The sequence below is a fragment of the Numida meleagris genome, chromosome 1, assembly GCF_002078875.1.
Source record: "Numida meleagris isolate 19003 breed g44 Domestic line chromosome 1, NumMel1.0, whole genome shotgun sequence".
NCBI classification, from domain to species: domain Eukaryota; kingdom Metazoa; phylum Chordata; class Aves; order Galliformes; family Numididae; genus Numida; species Numida meleagris.
This window is the reverse complement of record NC_034409.1, coordinates 7,612,610-7,631,046: the sequence shown is the minus strand read 5'-3', so window position 1 is coordinate 7,631,046 and position 18,437 is coordinate 7,612,610. Positions and strand designations below refer to the sequence as shown.

Genomic DNA, 18,437 nt, shown 5'->3' with positions numbered 1-18,437 from the left:
TTCCCAAATCCCACTTTAGCCAATAGCTGCAGTTGATGTCTGTGCTGTCTTCTGAAGGCACCTCACCCATCTGACAACACACTTTCTCTGATAGCAAAGAAGGCTTTGGTTAGCTCAGAGACTGCCCATGTGCTGTGGTGTCACCAGGACAATCAGTCTCCAGCTGCCCATCAGCCACTCTGTACTGAGCACCTTCCACACACACCAGCAGAGATCTACTGACACGAGGCGACTTCCACACAAAAAAAACAGCTTTTGTTTTCAGGAAAATACATTTTCGTGCCTATTAAACACAAACATCACCTATATGGTATGTCTTATGCAAACATAGCGTGCATATGGATACTAGATAAAGCCACCTACACAATCTGAGTGCAGCATACTGAAATCCACATGCTGGCACAGCATAACAAAGCAAAGCATTCTCCAAGAGCAAGATCTGTGTTTCTCTGCAAATATGGCTAGGTTTTTCATACAGAGCTATGGAATTACTGCAGCTGAGAAGGCCTGACAATAACAAAGTTGATCACAGTTCTAATTATAACTTTTAATATGCTGGATTTTATTCATTCCTCCTCCTTTCCAACCTTGATGTTTTATACTCAGCTATTCAAGGCTTAAGACTTGTAAATGAAAAGCTCCTATTTTTTTATTTTTTTTTAAGTATGTATACATGTTGCTGACTGTTGCTTATTCAAAAGGCAATTTGCATATAAAGAGTACAGGTTGCAACTATTTAACAGCCCACGAGAAAACCCAAGGAGGCCATTAGCTAAGGTACCTGCAGTATCACAACAAATGTCTTAAAATCACAGGGAAACTTGATGAGCTTTAGTTCGTGAAGGAATGAAGGCCAGCTGGAGACTGAAGACCTGACACACAAACCAGATGTGTCAACCACTTCAAGAGAACTGAGCAAATTTTGGCTCCCAGCATTAGGCATTCTGAGAAGGGTCTCTCTCCATTCAACATATCTACAAGATTTCCTTGTGTTGTGCCAAATGACAACAGTTCTGCAAGCACCAGCCAAGTGAACACATCTCGTCGTGTCTTCTCACATCCTTTCTTTATCAGATGTGAGGTAAAATGATAATATTGGGCCCAGTTTTGATCTTCTCAATATAAAGGACACGGCAAAATCTTTACCATGTGTGGTCCTGAAAGGGTGCAGAGTTAACGAACTAGAAATAAATTGGATATGAAACAGCCAAGTAGGGTAAATTATTACCTCAAATGAAGAGCTGAGCTGATAATTTCAGTAGGAAAAAATATCTCTGTGCACATGAGAAAAGTAAGACAGATGGAGCAAACAGTAAATATTACAGCATATTTATCTACAAGGCTCCTCCAATCTAAGTGAAATATTTAGGGCAACATAAGTGGTTTGGGGCATGTGCAAGTACATTATATAGCCTGTGCATCTCCTTCCTTCTGGTCACTACACCACTGAGCCATGGCTCTGAACCAAGTTTAACTTCTGCAGTTACTGCACACATGGGGAAAATAAATCTTCACTGAGTTCCAAACTAATGCCAAACTGCCCGTCTCATCCTGGCAGAACCTACGGCAGGTTCATGCGGAGCAGTAATCCAATTTTACAAGTCGTCCACTCTAATCCAGTGGGGACCAGAACTATGGCCAGATTTCATCATCTGAGGAATCAGTGGATCCCATTTCATTGCATTTCCTCTCCAGCAACACAGTCCCACAGCAGCACAGCATCCTGCCCAAGCTGCTACACAAATTAAGTTTTAAAAAACTTATAAAAAGGCATCGTCAGTTAGTCTGAAAATGTCCACTGAATGAATACAGCACAAAAGTAGTATTTTTGTGAAAATCTATGTGAGGCAGCATTAAACTACCATCAAACTTAAAATGTAAATATTTTTAAACATCAGTAAATGCATTTTTCCAACACTACACCTAACGTCCTAACTGCACTAGAAGCAAAAGGTTTAAATTTGACATAATTGAGATATACTATTAGAGTACTGACTCTGAAATTTGCTGAATTCCCTGACATTAATGCAGCAGAATTTAATCAGAAACTTCATTTTAAATAAGACACCATTTCTCAAACTTTGGTGGAATTACTCATGTACTTAAAATTAGATGCAAGAACATTCTGCAGAACTTCAGCTTCTGCCCTTCTGCTGTTGCTTAGATGTGTAGATTTTTCATAGGGCACTAGATAGTAGGAAAATACTAGAAAAAGAACAACACCATTATCAGAGGGAAGTCTGGGTGATGCTCCCTCATCTGATCTTGTCTCATTTTTATGCCCCATCACCTCCTCTACAATTTCCTACAAATGCATTCACTTCACATTTCCTTTTCTCCTTTGAGAAATGTCACTATATGGAAAAACATCAGCCAGCTCACTCAGGCAGAGCAGGAGCAGGTTATGGCCCTCATTTCCTTGTCCCTATTTACACAGTTTTGTGTACTTTTGGTGTGTTCCTCACTCATGCCATGGGGAAGGATAGGTCTGGCTCACAACTGTGCTTTCTGTATCCCTCTTTCAGACTCCAGCTCCCTCAGAGGTTAAGTTTTAGGTACAGGGAGAGACACACTGAAATGAACCTTCAGCATGGATGGAATTGTCCTAGTATCAGCCCATTACAAGGGCTCTCCACTCAGCACATACAGTCCCAAAAGAAGAGGGATAAGAGCCACAGGAATTAGTCATTTCTGTGTCAACACAAATGATTTGCACTAGAATATGAACTTGCATATTGCCTTAAAACAGAATTTTAAGCAAAGTAGTTGCATTAACAGAAAACCTTTTTCTAACCAGGACTTTTAATTGTTACATGTATATATAACATTGCCAGCTAAGGATGATGACAAAGAGGGAAAACGTGGTCTTCTTTTGTAGAGCCTAACTAAACCTTGGGGAGAAGTAAATACAGAATTTTTTTTATTGACTTTTACTGCCAAAGCTGCATTTACTTATATGAAGACCATGAGCAGATTCTGCTTATTACAAATATGAGTTTCACTCAGGAGTCTTCTGGGAAGGTGGGAGGGAATGCAAACCAAAACCCATTCTCTTCCACAGTTTGCTCTCTGTATCACATGGTATTTTGTTTGTTTACTGAGCAAATGATTGCATATTTTCAAACAGGAACATAAAAAAGAAACAAGAAAAGCAATTCACAGCAAATAAGATATCTTCTAGCTGAGTCTTCATCAATACTGAACTTTGCAAATACTGAATGTTTTAATGAATATTCCTGTTTTGTCCTCTCCTAAAAAATAATAATTTTAAAAAAAGAGCCCTATGGGACCTGTAGCATCAATCACTAGGAGGCTGGACAGACCATGAAGATCATCTAGTCCAACCATCCACCCATCCCCACCATGCCCACTAACCATGTCCCTCAGTGCCACATCTACACTTTTCTCAAACACCTCCAGGGACAGCAATTCCACCACCTCCCTGGGCAGCCTGTGCCAATGCCTAACTACCCTTTCTGAGAAGGCAGTTTTCCTAACATCCAACCTAAACCTCCACTGGTGCAACTTAAAGCCATTACCTCTTGTCCTATTGCTTGTTACCTGAAACTTCTGCCTGACTTGCAACTCCTTGCCTCAGGACAGGACCATGCCCTTTGCAGTGCTCTACTGCATTACTTGACTGAAATTACCCCCTTCAGTGCAAAAAGCAAGATTTCCAATCACAGACTGATAAGGAAAACACATAGCCATATACTTTTACATGGAAACCTAATCTAACATCTCCATCTTGGGTTGCCTCCAAGCCCACAGAGTCCATTCTCACTTCAAGAATAACTAATAAATAAAACCAATGACAAGTTAGCAGACTAAGGCAGCCTGAATTAAGCCACCAATGGAGAAAAAGCAACTCAGGTTTAACTCGGTGATAGGTTCCGTTCAGCTCCTAGCCTCCCCCGTACATCCACACTGTTTAACCCTAGTCAAAACAACATTCAGTAGGGCCCAGCCAAGCCCTGCTCGCTGCGTACTTCTTCTAAGTACAGATTTACTCATAAGGGTAGGGCAGCTCTAAACAGAAATTCAGCAACACTTCCAGCACCCAGACAATGCCAGGGGCTCCACGCTTCCCCCTCACACAGGATCACACTGGGCTGGAGGTGTGAGGTGAAGGTGAAGGCAGTAGGCCCAACTCAGGCCGCAGCACAATTAAATCCTTTACAAGGGGCAGAGCCACGTTATCGTGGCAGCAGGATCAGTTAAATCAATCAGCAGTGACTCAGAAGAAAGGCAGGACAAGGAAGAGATTAGAGCTCTGCTCAAGCACGGTTCCCAAGCTATTCCTTGTTATCAGTTGTACCTACAAGATACGATCCAGTCTACAACATTAAGAAATGCATTCATAGCTGGTGTTCCTGCCCAGGTAATGCAGTCAGCCTGTAATTATGCACTCTGTAAGCAACCATAAATTCAACACCTGCCTTTTCACACTGGGAAAATAAACCCCAGAAATCACAATCTGATCTTTACATGTCAGCTTACAGTTTTAGTCCTGTATATGTCATAAACAAAAATTTATATTGGCTAGAGCTTGGTATTAATTATTCCCTGGATAGGGGCACTGCTGTGTGATTGTTATCACTGGGAGGAAACTCCTGTAACACAGAAGAATAAAACTCTTTGGTCACAAACAGCTCCCCAGAACTAAGGGCCAAGGCTTCACTCCTGCTGCATTCCCATCTCAATTCAACAGTTCTCAGGCAAAAATTTAGGTCCCTTCTCCAGTGCAATTAGCCCATTGTGGAGACCTAGCTCCATTACTGTGATGTCCTACCCTTATCAAAACGTGCCCCGTCCCTGCAGCTTGTAAGCAACATTGGTTCTTATTAAATAACTACTGTAATTCTGGTACAGCAGAGATTAATTGTAGTGATGGGACCAGATTATTTTTTTTTTACTTAAGTAAAAATTGGGTGCCTGCTTGATGTTAGCCAGAGTCCCTGTGTAGTCAATATAAAAATACGGGTGCATTCAGCAGCAGAATCACACCAGCCTTTCAGGATGGGGAAAAAAAAAAACAGCCTTGAAGGGCAATTGTCTCTTTTGACAATTAGACATTTAGGTCAGGCTAGATACCTAACTTCTACAGTTAAAACAGATATGTCCTGTTCATGGTAAAAGATGCTGGATCTGCTCAGTGCTCAGCTACATTTACGACATCAGGATCTCATGCTTGGACCATGCATGGATCACCAGAGCAAGTTTTCTGTTCACACTGATTTTCTGCTGTCCTCAAGAACTATGAAGGCGCTACATGCCCTTCTAATGTGGTAGGTACTCAAGTAATTGTACTCAGTTGCAGTCATCCCATGACAAAATTGCCTCCAGTCATCTCTACTGTCTGAAATATCACATACACAAACATTTGGCCCTGGGTCAACAGTGGTCTGAAGATGTAACTCTCTCTACTACAAGTGCTTGAAATAACAGCAGAGCCACATTGCAGCCCAGTGGGATAACAATGCTGTGACATGATACTCGGTGGACATGTGGCAGGTCCGGGGCTAAAAACGGAGGAGATGTGTGGAAGGGATTTGGACACAATGCAGTTCAGCCACTGCACTGGCTTCCGTGGACCAAAACCAAGCTAGATAACATGCTAACCAAACAAGGCCTACAGTATTTAGCAGGATAGAGGCTGCCTAAGAAAGCAGGATATTGTCTAAATAATTTACTCCCAGTATATGTGGCTCCTAATGAGGTGCCATTGGGTCTCCAACAGACTTTGCACTGTAAATACTTAAGGTGAGTAATGGCAAAGTTCGTTAACAAAAATCATGCTTTCATTAGAAGCCACACAAAGCCTTCAAAAACCTTGAGTCAAGCATCATTGCCTCCATCCCCATAAAATCCAAGCAACTTAAAGTACCACAGTATCTTTAAAACACCATGTAACTTAGCTCCAGTTCATTTAACTATTCACATTTTCCAACCTCTCTGCAATCCTGAGGAGCAGACTTATTTTTTTTTTCCTTCTTTCTCTCAATGAAAGCTATGATTCTTGCACAAGCACATGATAAGGCTTTGTAGAAATCTTTTCCCTCATTTAGTAAAGCAGTTCCAGAGATTAGCAGGTCAGTATCACAATAGACAATGCTGCAAAACAGCGTGTTGGTTTTTTTTTTTAATTTAAAAGCTGGAGCTAAAAATGAGAAGCCAGAAAGCATTTACACAGGGTTGGAATCAAGCACAGTTAAAAATACCGCAAAACAAAAAGATGAGGAAATCTATTCTTTTTCACATTACAGCTCCTCTTAGGTAAAGCAGGTGGAAATCTGACCATTTATTAAGCTATTTCAGTAAGAGGGCAGGGTGAACTATTTGTGATGACTGGTCTGTGCATCCCAATAAGGATCTCTCAACACTAACACAACACGTTGCTTTGGTGCAGGACTGAACAATGCCTCTGGATCCCCTGCCTCTTATAGTGCAGGGGTTAACAATGCTCATTGGGTTTCTAGCCAGAAAAAAAAAAAAAAGAGAGAGAGAGAGAGAGAGAGTGAGAATTCAGAGTCCTGGTGAATCCTATGTTCAGCATCAAAAAAACAGCAACAATCAACAGTCACCCTGTCTGGTCTTGGGGAAGACGAGAGAACTGACCTGGATTCAGAGGTTATTTGAGCAGCTCTAGGGAAGAGAGCCATTACTTTATTAATCAGGACACTTCACATTAGTCACAAGGCAAGACGAGTTGCTCATCTGCGGGCCTGCAGGGTGGATGCTTGCCAGAAAAGGTGCAGTGTTAAGAGCTGAATCATTTTTCCACTCCAGTTCTACTGAGCAGCCTCCCCCCAGCATCCCTGAGATGCAAGTATAAATCCTGCTATAAAGGAGTCTAATTAGGGTCCCTGCTTTTTTCCAAGAAATGTCTGATTATTATTTTTTTTTAATGGAATGAAATAAGACCAAACAAAAGAGAGAAGAAAAGAATTGTCTTGGGAAATCTTTCTTCTTCTTCATTTGCTTTAAGGAACCACAGTGCCGGGGATAAAAAGGAGCAAACCAGAAACAAGCAGCATTTGATCAGCCATGCTGACCTGCCAGCAGGAGGGAGCCACGGATATAAAAGCCTGGGAAAAAAACAGAAGGCATCCTTTTCCAATATACATCTCTCAAAAGACACAGTGCTATCCTTGCATGTTTTTCAAACTCAAGCAGCCTATACGAAGATCTTCCTTTGAGAAACTTCAGAGAGCAAGAACAAAACCAGAAGGATGTCACATGCTGCAAGAAACACTGCAAGAATTTAACACTTTAAGAGTCAACAGCTGAGGTCTAAATAACTTCTGCCCTTGAGTTTGCTGCTGGGATTCATCACTTCTGTGCATTTTCATTTTCCAGGAGTGTATACTCACTGTATGTACTGATTTCTCTACTGTTAAATGCGTATTATACATTATCAAGCCAGCACCAGTTATATTAACGGTAGGTACAGGTTTTGCACTCCCTGATGGTTCTTGCTTGAGCTTGGTTATCCAGTAGTTTAGTTTCCCAACCTTATTTGCTATAACAAAAGTATCTCTAAGCTTTCATAGAACCATAGGATTATTAAGGTTGGAAAAGACTTCTAAGGTCATCTAGTCCAACCATCAACCCATCCCTACCATGCCCACTAACCACAACCCTCAGTGTCACGTTTATCCTTTTCTTGAACAACTCCAGGGACATGACTTCTCCACCTCCCCAGGAAGCCTGCTCCAATACCTCACGTTCATCCAGTTCCAGACACTCTGAGACACTTTCCTGTAGATATCCCTGGAAAATATTTGCACCTCTAAAGTGGAATATAATCTAAACAAACAAAAGCTGAGCTTCCCAGTATTTTCACCACCAAATATTAAAGTTCTTATCTTTTATTTTGTAGGTACCTTCCAAAAGTCTTCAAATATCACCATAAACCATTTCTGTAATATGATGTATTTCTTGACAATAAACACAAACAGATAAGAAAGGTAAATACTATACCAAATAGGATGAGTGATTTGCCTCCTCTTTGTAACAGTGAAAACATTCTGTCAAAAAAATCTAGTCGGGAACAGCTCAACATTTAAAAGGGGATTATAAACAGGAGGGGAATCAACTTTTTACAAAGGTAGATAGTGACAGGACAAGGTGGAATGGTTTAAGCTCGAGGAGGAAAGGTTTAGATTAGACGTCAGGGGGAAGTTCTTCACAGAGAAAGTAGTGAGGTGCTGGAACAGGCTGCCCAGAGAGGCTGTGGATGCCCCATCCCTGGAGGTGTTCAAGACCAGGTTGGATGGAGCCCCGGGCAAACTGGTCTAGTACCAGATGAGGAGGTTGGTGGCCCTGCCTGTGGCAGGGGGGTTGGAACTTGATGATCTTTGGGGTCCCTTCCAACCCAAGCCATTCTATGAGTCTATGAACATCTGAAATGATTTTATTTTTAAATGAAAGCATGCCTTATAGCCAACACCCCTTTCCTTGCAGAGAAGCACCTGCATCTCTAAATGCAGAGCACATAGCTCCACAGTGGAAGTCAACAACCCAGTTCTTTCACACCTTTAGCAGACAAATATCTCATTTTCTTTTCCTTCTTTCACCAGAAAATAGTCTCTTTGCCTTTAGCTCAGAGTGAATCCACACTAAATCTATCTGACCACAATTTTATATTCCACAACTAAAACTAGAGGAGCCAACCTCATTCCTGGTGGGTCCAAAATACTCTACTTCTGGCCCACTGGACACTAAACACTGAGTCATCTCTGTGATTTACACTGCTCTTTTTTTTTTTTTTTTTTTTTGGCAGTTTCAGATTCCCCTGAATCAGCATTATCAGCATTTCCTCTGATTCAGTGATGGGATCTCCAGCATCAACACAAGGGAGTTTCACACGTCATCTTCAATCATCTTAAAATATTCTGAACCCTTTTCCCAAGTATACAGAGACTACTGTCTGGTGCGATTTGTAAAACTGAGCATCACAAAGCTTCTGAAACAAGGTCATTATTAGATTTGGTTGATGATTTGTAATGTAAAAAGGTTGTAAAGAAAAGGTTTTCAACCATTTCTCTTCTTCATGCGGACACAAATTCAATTTCAAAAGACTGAAAACCAAAAGTTTTTGTTGCCAGCATCCAAAACCTGAACAGATTTTCAGGTCAAGGGAAATAGCTGAAATATTACCAGCAGGGAGTATGAGGGACGCTCCTTTCTAGATGAAGAGTCAGGAAAGACACAACCATTTTTGGATATCAGCACAGCACCTTCACAATAGCTGCCCATGGAAAGACCTTGAACACAACAGGGAGACATGTGGGACCTGTTCCCTGATGCTCCTCAAAACACTGTTCCTTTCCTGTCTCAAGAATGAAGGGCTCAAGGCTGCCTTTATTTTTATCTATCCTCTACTTCATTATTTACCTACTTCTTAATCTGTTATTACTGCTTTCTTCAGCAAGCGTCAATAGAAACTCATGGATATTTGTAGCATTTCATCTGAGAGCGTGGCCCAAACACTCCTTGAACTCAGGCAGCTCGGTGCCACGCCCACCCTCTGGTGCAGACCCTTTCCCTAGCACTCCCTGCCCCTCCTCTGAAACAGCTCCATGCCGTTCCCTTGGGCCCTGTCGCTGTCACAGAGAGCAGAGCTCAGCGCTGCCCCTCCGCTCCCTGTGAGGAGCTGTGGGCCGCCATGAGGCCTTCCCTCAGCCTGCTCTGCTCTGGGCTGAGCAAACCCAGGGCCCTCAGCTGCTCCTTACACACCTTGCTCTCTAAACCCTTCCCCATCATCATAGCCCTCCTTTGAACACTCTCAAATATGCCCTTTTGATATTGTGATGTCCAAAACTGCACACAATACCCCTGTCAGTGGCTCAGGGGTCAGATTGGAGACAAGGGTTTTCCTTTGATCCAGTCCAGGATTTCTGATCCGAGTCCTCAGCCAGCACAAATCAGTACACGGTTCTGCCAAAGCTTTCCCAGCTGATGCCCAGTGGAAAACACAGCCCACATCTCTGCATGCACTCGGCCCAGCACCCGGGATTCCCAACACAACTCCCCTGACCAGCGCTGTGCGTGAATACTAGCAGAGCTCATGTCCTTACTCGCCCTCTCTAAATGTACAAAAGCTTGGAGGAACAAAGGGAAGAAAAAGAAAGAAAGAAAAATCTCAGCGTTCTTCACAGACAATAAATACTCATTCTGAATGATCAAGTAGTGTTTGATGGTAGAAGTGTAATCTTCTCTTGGTTTAATGTCTGCTCGTCTTTTGAGTTTACAGTCTGTTGTTGCACCTTCTACTGCATCTAATTTTCTTATTCTTGAGTCACTAAGACCATGACTCCATTTCCATTTTTCGAACTACTATTCATCCTCCTTTTGGGTTCCAAATCCCAGCACTGCACTGGTTTTTCCCATGCTTCCCCCTGCTTTGGTCTGCCTACGTCCTAAATGGTGATGTTTTCTGCTGCAGTACCTATGCCTTGGTATCTGTCTTCTCACCTTTCATGCATCTGTTTCCACTCCATCAACTTTGTTGTCAGCAGTTTTATAGCATGGTTATTACTCTTCTTTCCTCATCTTTATGACCCTCCATCATGGTGGCAAATGGAAGCTGTCCATTTCTCATTTCACCTCAGAGAAAGAAGTCTCTGCAGCAAGAAGTGATAAAAATAACAAGATCTGTCTAGGAATCTTCCCACAGTTTCTTCTGCTGAATATGAATTACTCATAAATTAAGGGTCTAAGATCCTTTAGGGTGCTTAGAAATGAGGGAATACAACACCTGATCATCCCAGCAGCTGGTAAAGCTGCTGTTTTGCTGCCAAAATAGCCAGCGGAGATGCTTCAGGGAAAGGGAAAAGGATACCAAGAAGGGACAGCAACAGAACCTACTCAGAAGAATTCCTTCCTAAACATTTAGCAACAAGATAATCCCTTCTGAGATTTTAAACCCAGAGACTAAGTCCCAGAGACCAAGTTCCACAAGTTTAAAGCTAAATGAAAATAAAAACATACCTTTTTAACAGTAATAACATTTAACCTTTCAAGTGCACAGAAAGCCTTTTTATTTCTACCTTATCCTACAGACTCACATCTCATTAACTTTCTCTGCCCCTTCTATTAACAAATGTTCTTTCTCTTCCTCCCTCATGTTATGCCTTTCTTACCTCAACAGCCTTACCCTCTTTTGTGATCGCTGTATATTTATTAACCAGTTATACAGTTCCTGAGTATTAATGATAAGGTACAAGAACACTCTGACACATTTAATATTTTTTTCTTTTTTTCCTTTTTTTAAAATCACCCACTCTACTTATTTCACCATGACACATTGGATGCTGTCCCTACAGGCCCCCCACAGTGACCCCAAATCTTTCTCCAAGCAGGCATAGTTCACTTACAATAGGAGTATACAAGATACTCAGATTCCTTCCGGCAGATGTTCCTGTTATTCCTGCCAGCCTATCTTTGGTGACAGGTATGCTGATTTTATCTGGTTCTGTTACATAACATCCTTCCAAGACTGACACACATCTCCTCTCCATCCTTAATATAGAAGGACAGAATTTCACTTCCCTTCAAACTGCTTATCTTACTACCTATTATATTGATTTAAGATACTAATATTCCTAAAATACTTCATACTTAGCTTAGGCACACCACATTTTTTAACATTTTCTCATCACGAAAATGTATATTATTTCAACTTAGTTGAAATAATGCACTTGACCCAGTTTCAAGTTCATGCTTCACATCTCTCCTCAAGATTTCCTTGGCTTTATCTTGCAAGTAATTTCATAAAAGATTTTTTCACTGTCCAAATAAATTATTTCTATCTCTTCTGTCTTCTCCAGAAGTATCCCAGCAGACTCTACAAAAATACTTTCCCATACAGAAGGAATTTAGCATCACCCTTTCCATTCACTTTCTTATTTTATAATTCTGTATCTGATTTAGCTACTTTTCCAGTAAGCAGGTAAAATATCCAATATAGCAGCATCACATTTATTACATGCATCAAAATTCATTGCGCCACCTACCCAGGGAGGTGGTGGAGTCACCTCCCCTGGAGGTGTTCAAGAAATGTGTAGATGGGGCATTGTGGGACATGGTTAACAGGCATGGTGGTGATGAGTTGGCAGTTGGACTGGATGATCTTAGAGGTCTTTTCCAACCTTAATGATTCTGTTATTCCTAAAACACACATATTTGCTCTCAACCTGCACGGTGACTGAGAGTCAAAAAGAATGTAAGAAAGAAAACATTTTTTGTCAGCAGCTCTGATACTTCTTATCTCTCTGCAAACAGTTTGACTGAATGGAAAGTAGAAGAGTCACTCAATGATTTTTTTTACTGCAAAGGCAAAAACAACAGAAGGAAAAGAACGATTACATGAAGAAAAGTTCTATTTAGGCAGAATATCTGCTAAAATTTCCTTAAAGTAAAATCTGTTCATTTTTGGAAGAATCTCTAAGGGGAAGCCAAAAAAGACTCTTCAGTTGGAAAGTTCAAAAAGAAGCGTCAAACAAGCTCTGGAATACAAGACATAATAAAACTGCACCCTGGGGTGGCAGGGAGATGGGCATGAATATCTCATCATTTTCAGCATGATAGCTGAATGTGTACTTAACGCCAGTGAAAAGCATGGGTGTCATCAACTCCACTCACAGTCGGAATTTATGCAACACATGAAACATTTGCATTAGTATCCCATTCATCATTAGCAAATGCAGGGAAAAAATCACCAAGCAGTTACTCTCATCCTAATTCAAGTTACCAACTTGACAGAAGCATAAGATACAGCAGTGGGCTCCCCAGCACCTGCACCCCAAAAGTAGTTCAACCATTCAAGCCCATCTCCCAGAGATGCACCTAACTCATCTGCAGAGCTGCCGCTGATATCACAGGGCTCTGAGAGATCTCACGGTACAAATGGGCATCACTGCCAGGATCGGACAATGTTATGCCAGAAGCCTATGGCTACATCAGTGCACATCATGAAAGCCACCCACGGGAAAATTCATTTGAGCTGCTGCTCATTTGGTCTGTAGCACAGACATACTCTTCCTAAATGCAGTGTGCTGAGCTACTACCACCCCTGATGAAAGAAACCAACGTCAAAAAGGTTTCCAGAAAGTGACATTGCAATACATTATTATTTTACTGCCTGTGCTATCAGAGCACCGCGGAGCCTCAGGCACAGCCAGATCCCACTGCTCCAAATGCTGTACCAGTGCAGAAATCCCACAAACTGGCAGATACCCATATTCCTCAGAACAGTGAGGAGACAGAAAAACAAGCTGTCAAAGAAGGAAAAAATAAAAAGCACAGCTAAAGGCAAAATCCCCTATGGATTCAGAAAGAACTACCTGCCAGCGCACTAAGCCATGTGCTTCTCAAGCCTTTTGGGTATAAACCAGTAAGACCTGCACCAAGTATTCAAAGGACTGTAATACCCTGTAACAGGCAGTGCTTCACTGCAAGACTTGAGCCCCGAGTCTGCTCAAACCAGAGTTGATCACAACAGGGTCACTCAGCCAGGCTGAATTACTGCAAACGATCAAGTTTTGAGACCAACACGTAATAGCCGGGCATTAGCCGTATTTCAGATGAGCTACCAACTTTGTTCTTCCCTTTTGCAAAGAAGCTGCTCTGCTACCCTGGCTCTTCACAAGCTGTTTGTGTTTGGCTTTTTTCCTCCATCCAGACATGTTTGTAATTATATTCCCTAGGATAATGCATTGCATGGTGCATACACACACACCAGCACAAGTTAACACACAGCTCCTTAACCACGTGAGTGAGGGATGTCTCTGTCTCAAAAAGCACAAAGTGAAACTTAGTAAACAACATTGTCTGTCATTCTGTAAAGGAACGAAGGAAAAGCACTCAGGTCCAGACCCAAACTGGCACAGAGAAGGGGCCCAGCAGGGACTGTGGGCACCTAAAGCCCAGGGTGCGATGCTCAGAATTCTATCTGTACCCTTTTGGTACCTCTGCTGAGGTTCAGCCATCACCTTTAGCCACCTGAAGAGACCCAATTTTCAAGCAAAGATTCTGGGATGAGATCAGCCCTAAAAGGGCCTGTTTCTCTTCACCAGCTGAAAAAGGAGATGGGTGATCCAAAGCAGACGGCTCCATAAACCCCAGTTTTTCAGGATGATCAACACTTAGGAGAAGCATTCCCAAAACAGCCAGTATGTGGTTATCCCACATCTCCTCCTTACTGCAAGATTTCCCACACTGGACTAATAGCAAATTCTCCCACTGAGAGAAAAAAATAGAGATTCAGTAGCCAGAGGGAATATTCCTGGGATCGTGTCTCACCACAGGGGCTTCTCCACCTCCCGCTGAGAAGCACCTATAAGACGACTGCCCCATGCGCAGATGGGGACCCACAGGGACTGACCTGGAGCCACCCACTGCAGCCTGGTGTGAGGATATACAACTAATTCCTGCTAAACAGTGCAACCACAGTAGGCACTGTGAGCATCCTCAGAGAGGCAGGAGAAGGGGACTGACTGCTGCCAACCTACCGGCAGCTCCCTTCTTCCCAGCCACTGAGCGCTGCTTGGGATGGTGGCCCATAGCCTCCTCACTCCCTGCACCTGGATTTAGAAGACACAGAGCCAGTTGCTCTCAAAAAGTATTGAAGAGGATCTCCCTGCACGTAGGGATGAGGATGGAAACCCTGCAGCAGTGGGGCAGCCTTGGGCCCCTCCATCTAGGCCACCGGAGCCAGCACAGGGCTGGGCATCCCAGCAGCAGCCCAGCTCCTGCACAGCCCTGCAGCTCTCTTTGGGGTTGTCACAGCAGGACAGAGGCAGAAAGTTTCTCTCCTGTTTTCACAAGCATGGACTCTCCAGGCTGACACAGGGGGGTTTGGACAGCTTTAATCTCCCCTTCGTCTGCACTGATCCAACGCAGTATTTAGGAAAGCAGCAAGGGCCACCCAAACCTCCCTGCTGGGTTGGGTTCTCTGCTGTTCCCTCGCAGGGATGACCTCTGGGTGGAGAGACTTCGCGATGGCTATAGCTGCAGCTCCACGGGAGGTCCCATCTCCTCAAGCCCGACCCCACGGGCAGCCCTGTGGGGCGGCAGTACCCAGCCACATCCCATAAGCACACATACACGGTGTCCTCCCGCATCTCACCCCGACCGACAGAGAAAACCCCAGAGCAAGGAGGAAAAAAACCTCACCTCTTCGCAGGGCGGCAGCTGGAGGGCGGCCGCCTGCCAGCCCAGCAGCCAGCAGCACACCCAGGCGGTGCCCGGGCACCAAATCCTCCGCTTCATCCTCCGCTCCCGCAGCGGAGCGGCCGCGCACCCCTTTCCCCGCTCGGCAGCCGCCGCTCGGGGCTCACCGGCCCCGCTCCCGGCTGCGGCTTCTGCAGCGGGGCATAACCCAGCGGGGAAACGCACGGAGCTGGCACGGAGCGCAACGGCCCCGCCAGCCCCGTGCCGGCAGCCGGCACCGCCACAGCCGGGAGGAGGGGCGGGGAGGAAAAGGAGGAGGAGGAGGAGGAGGAGGAAGGCGGGCAGGCAGCGCAGGCGCATGCTGCCGAGGCTCAGCCAGCCCTGGACCGAAACGCAGGGCACCTCCTGCTTGCACCTTCCCCATCTCCAGAGGTTGAAATTCCCTGGTCCTGGTGTGGGATGCCAGCCTGCAGCCCCCGCCTGCCTGCCCTGCTCCCTGTCCTTGTGCTTGGCTGCAGGATGCAAAGTGAGAGCTGGCACCCATCTCCTCGCCCCCTCTGTGTTAGCATTGCCTGTTTTCTCCCCTAAGCTGGGATCCCACCAGGTGGGACACGTGGTGGATGTTCAGGTGGGGTGCGTGGCAGATCTCCATGGTGGATCGCTCACCTACCCACCACAGGGTGACTGTGACCCTTCCCTGTGGGATGGAAGAAAAGCAGCTCACCCAGGTTGGATGGGGCCCTGGGCAGCCTGAGCTAGTGGTGGCAACCCTGCGCAGGGCAGGGTGTTGGAACTGGATGATCTTTGAGGTCCCTTCCAACCCAAGCCTGACCCAAATGCACCCCCACAATTATGCAGACTTCTCTCTCTTTGGTTGCATTTCAGGCCAGATTTTGTCTCCCCTTCCCCAGAAATGCCCAACTCATTCCCCATGACATATTTTAGTGCTTTAGATGCTCCTCACCCTCGCTGGTATCTCTGCTGCACTTGCACATTTTCTTGCTCCCTTCTGCCCCTTCCTTTCTGCCTCCTCTTACCTAACAGCAAAACCCAGCACAACCCAGCACACTCCACGTCACCAGCACATTGTGTTCCTGTCCCTATTGATCTACCTTTTCTTACTCCAATACATAATGCCTTTTTCTGTACTTCTAATTTGTTGAGTGACTTTTTTTCTTTTTTGGCAATTTCACTGCAAGTCCTGCTTACTGTGATGCAGGTTTGACTCAGCCTTTATTCATCTCTTGTAAAGAGATTGGGAGCAGATCTGCGTGACCCCTCTTGCTGTCCCTGCCTGGTGTCATCGCCACGACTCCGTGCTGACACCAAAATGGTATCGTTAGCTCATTTTATGTCATTTGAGGATCTTGCCAGGGCAGTCTGGAGAGAGCTCAGTGATGCTCTGCTAACGTCAACGAGTCTGAAATTTCCTCTTGTTCTCAGCTTGCCTTGCTCTGCTTATAGCTCTGGCTGCAGGAAGGAAAACAGGTTATCGCTTCTTAGGCTGATGGTCCCCATCCCTCACCAGGATGTCAAATAAAGCATCATGTACTCTCTTAGCCAAAATGACAAATTATGTTTCCCCCCCCCAGATGAAGTGAGGAGCAGGAGAGAAACTGCGAGGACGCTTTCTGTTTTGAGAGTGTTGCATTGCTCCAGGTTCAGGTAGATCAGAAACTTGGTCCCGTGGCTTCACTGCTCCCCGTACCTGTGGGACAAAATCCCAGAGTGGAATGTCTGAGTGCAGTCATTTCAGCAGTTACTGAAACAAAGCACAAAGCTGCAGGCACTGCTAGGCATGTAGCACTGGAGTCAACCAGGAAATATACGGGAAGAAAATGATGTTGCTTGGACTCAGCATGCCTTTCATACCCGGAAAGTAGGTACAAGGTTAACATCCAGAAAAGTGCTCAGCTTGCTCCAGTTGTCGGCCTTGAATCCAAGTTCAGGCTGGGAGGCAGTCTGGAGGTTTGCGTGCTGAATTGTTTTCTATAACAGAAGAGCTGCTGCCCAGTGTACTACTGATTCCATGGGATGCTCAAAAAGGCAACGGAGCCACTAATATAGCAACGGCAGGAGTCAGACTTCTCATATGATAGAGGGATGGGTCAAGAAAGGAAGTCCTAGAGTGGGCTTTTATCAGCTGCTCTGTTACCCTTTTGTTTCACTCAATCATTTAATTTTAAAATTCAGAATGAGGAGAACTCAATTTACAACTAAGGGCTGGAGACTCATTTCCAGTGGTGAGTATTCTGTCAAAAATTATTTGCTCTCCTCTGTGAAACTTGCTGTCTTCCCGGCAAGAAGAGTCACTAAGATCAGAGGGGTTTTTTTTCTTATTTTGTGTTTCGAAATGACAGAAGATCCAGAAATTTCTTGAGCTTTAACAGCAGTGCTGTCACTTCGGTTGCTGCACTATTTGAATAGGATCCAAAATGCCTGTGATGTTAAATCCTGCAGATCTTACCTGAGGACAGCATGGCAAAAACTCTGCAGTGCCTACTTAGCACGAGGACAGCAAGGAATATATATATATATATATATACTATTTTAAAAATTAATCAGCTTAGATAGACTTGTACTAATGAGAGAGAGGAAAGCAGTGCTAGGTTTGGGAAGCATCACGTAACTAACACACACAAAAAGGTAATAAGTATGTATACAGCATCAGAGTTAAAGGATTTCTGTATTTAGCAAAAACACAGAGCAGTAATTGTCTCTGGGAGCTCTGAGAATATATCAGAAATCTTGACCTAATATCATCTAATATCTCGACCTAATCCAAGTGAGAGGCTACAAAAGTAATTCAGAAGAACCACACAATCTGAGTTACAAACAATTGCCTTGCTCTTCTACTTCAAAGTATGAAAGAACAAGGAAAAAAGGAAGAAAGCCAAGTAGTAATAATTCCTGCTGCAGCCATGTGAGATTTGTTTCAAGCTCCATCTCCAGAACTGCCTGAGCTTTATTGTGCCTCTCCATGAGCCCGGTGTAAGTTAAACATGCTCTTAAAAGTGCACCTTCGTATTGCAGTCACAGCTGTGCTTAGGAAAACCTGATAGTTTTAAAGCATTAAACGCTGACATCTATAAATGGTTCTTCCTGCCAGCAGTGAGATGTTAATCATGGACTTTGGTGTTTGCAGAGCTCAAGCCATGGGTTTCGCCTGTAGCCGGTTGGCTGTGGCGGAGGAGCTGCCATATGTCGCTGCTGTTAATGACACCAAGTGAAAGGGAAAATTAAATGGCTGCCAGCTACTG

At 44.1% G+C, this 18,437-nt stretch overlaps 1 protein-coding gene across 1 annotated transcript in view; it reads right to left on the bottom strand.

Moving 5' to 3' along the window:
• The window catches only part of KIAA1324L (KIAA1324 like), a 95,458-nt gene extending 79,968 nt beyond the window's left edge, over positions 1–15,490 (bottom strand). Inside the window, exon 1 of the mRNA XM_021384432.1 lies at positions 15,181–15,490. Within this exon, the coding sequence (XP_021240107.1) occupies positions 15,181–15,276 (96 nt within the window). The 5' untranslated portion in view covers positions 15,277–15,490. The remainder of the gene's footprint in view (positions 1–15,180) is intronic.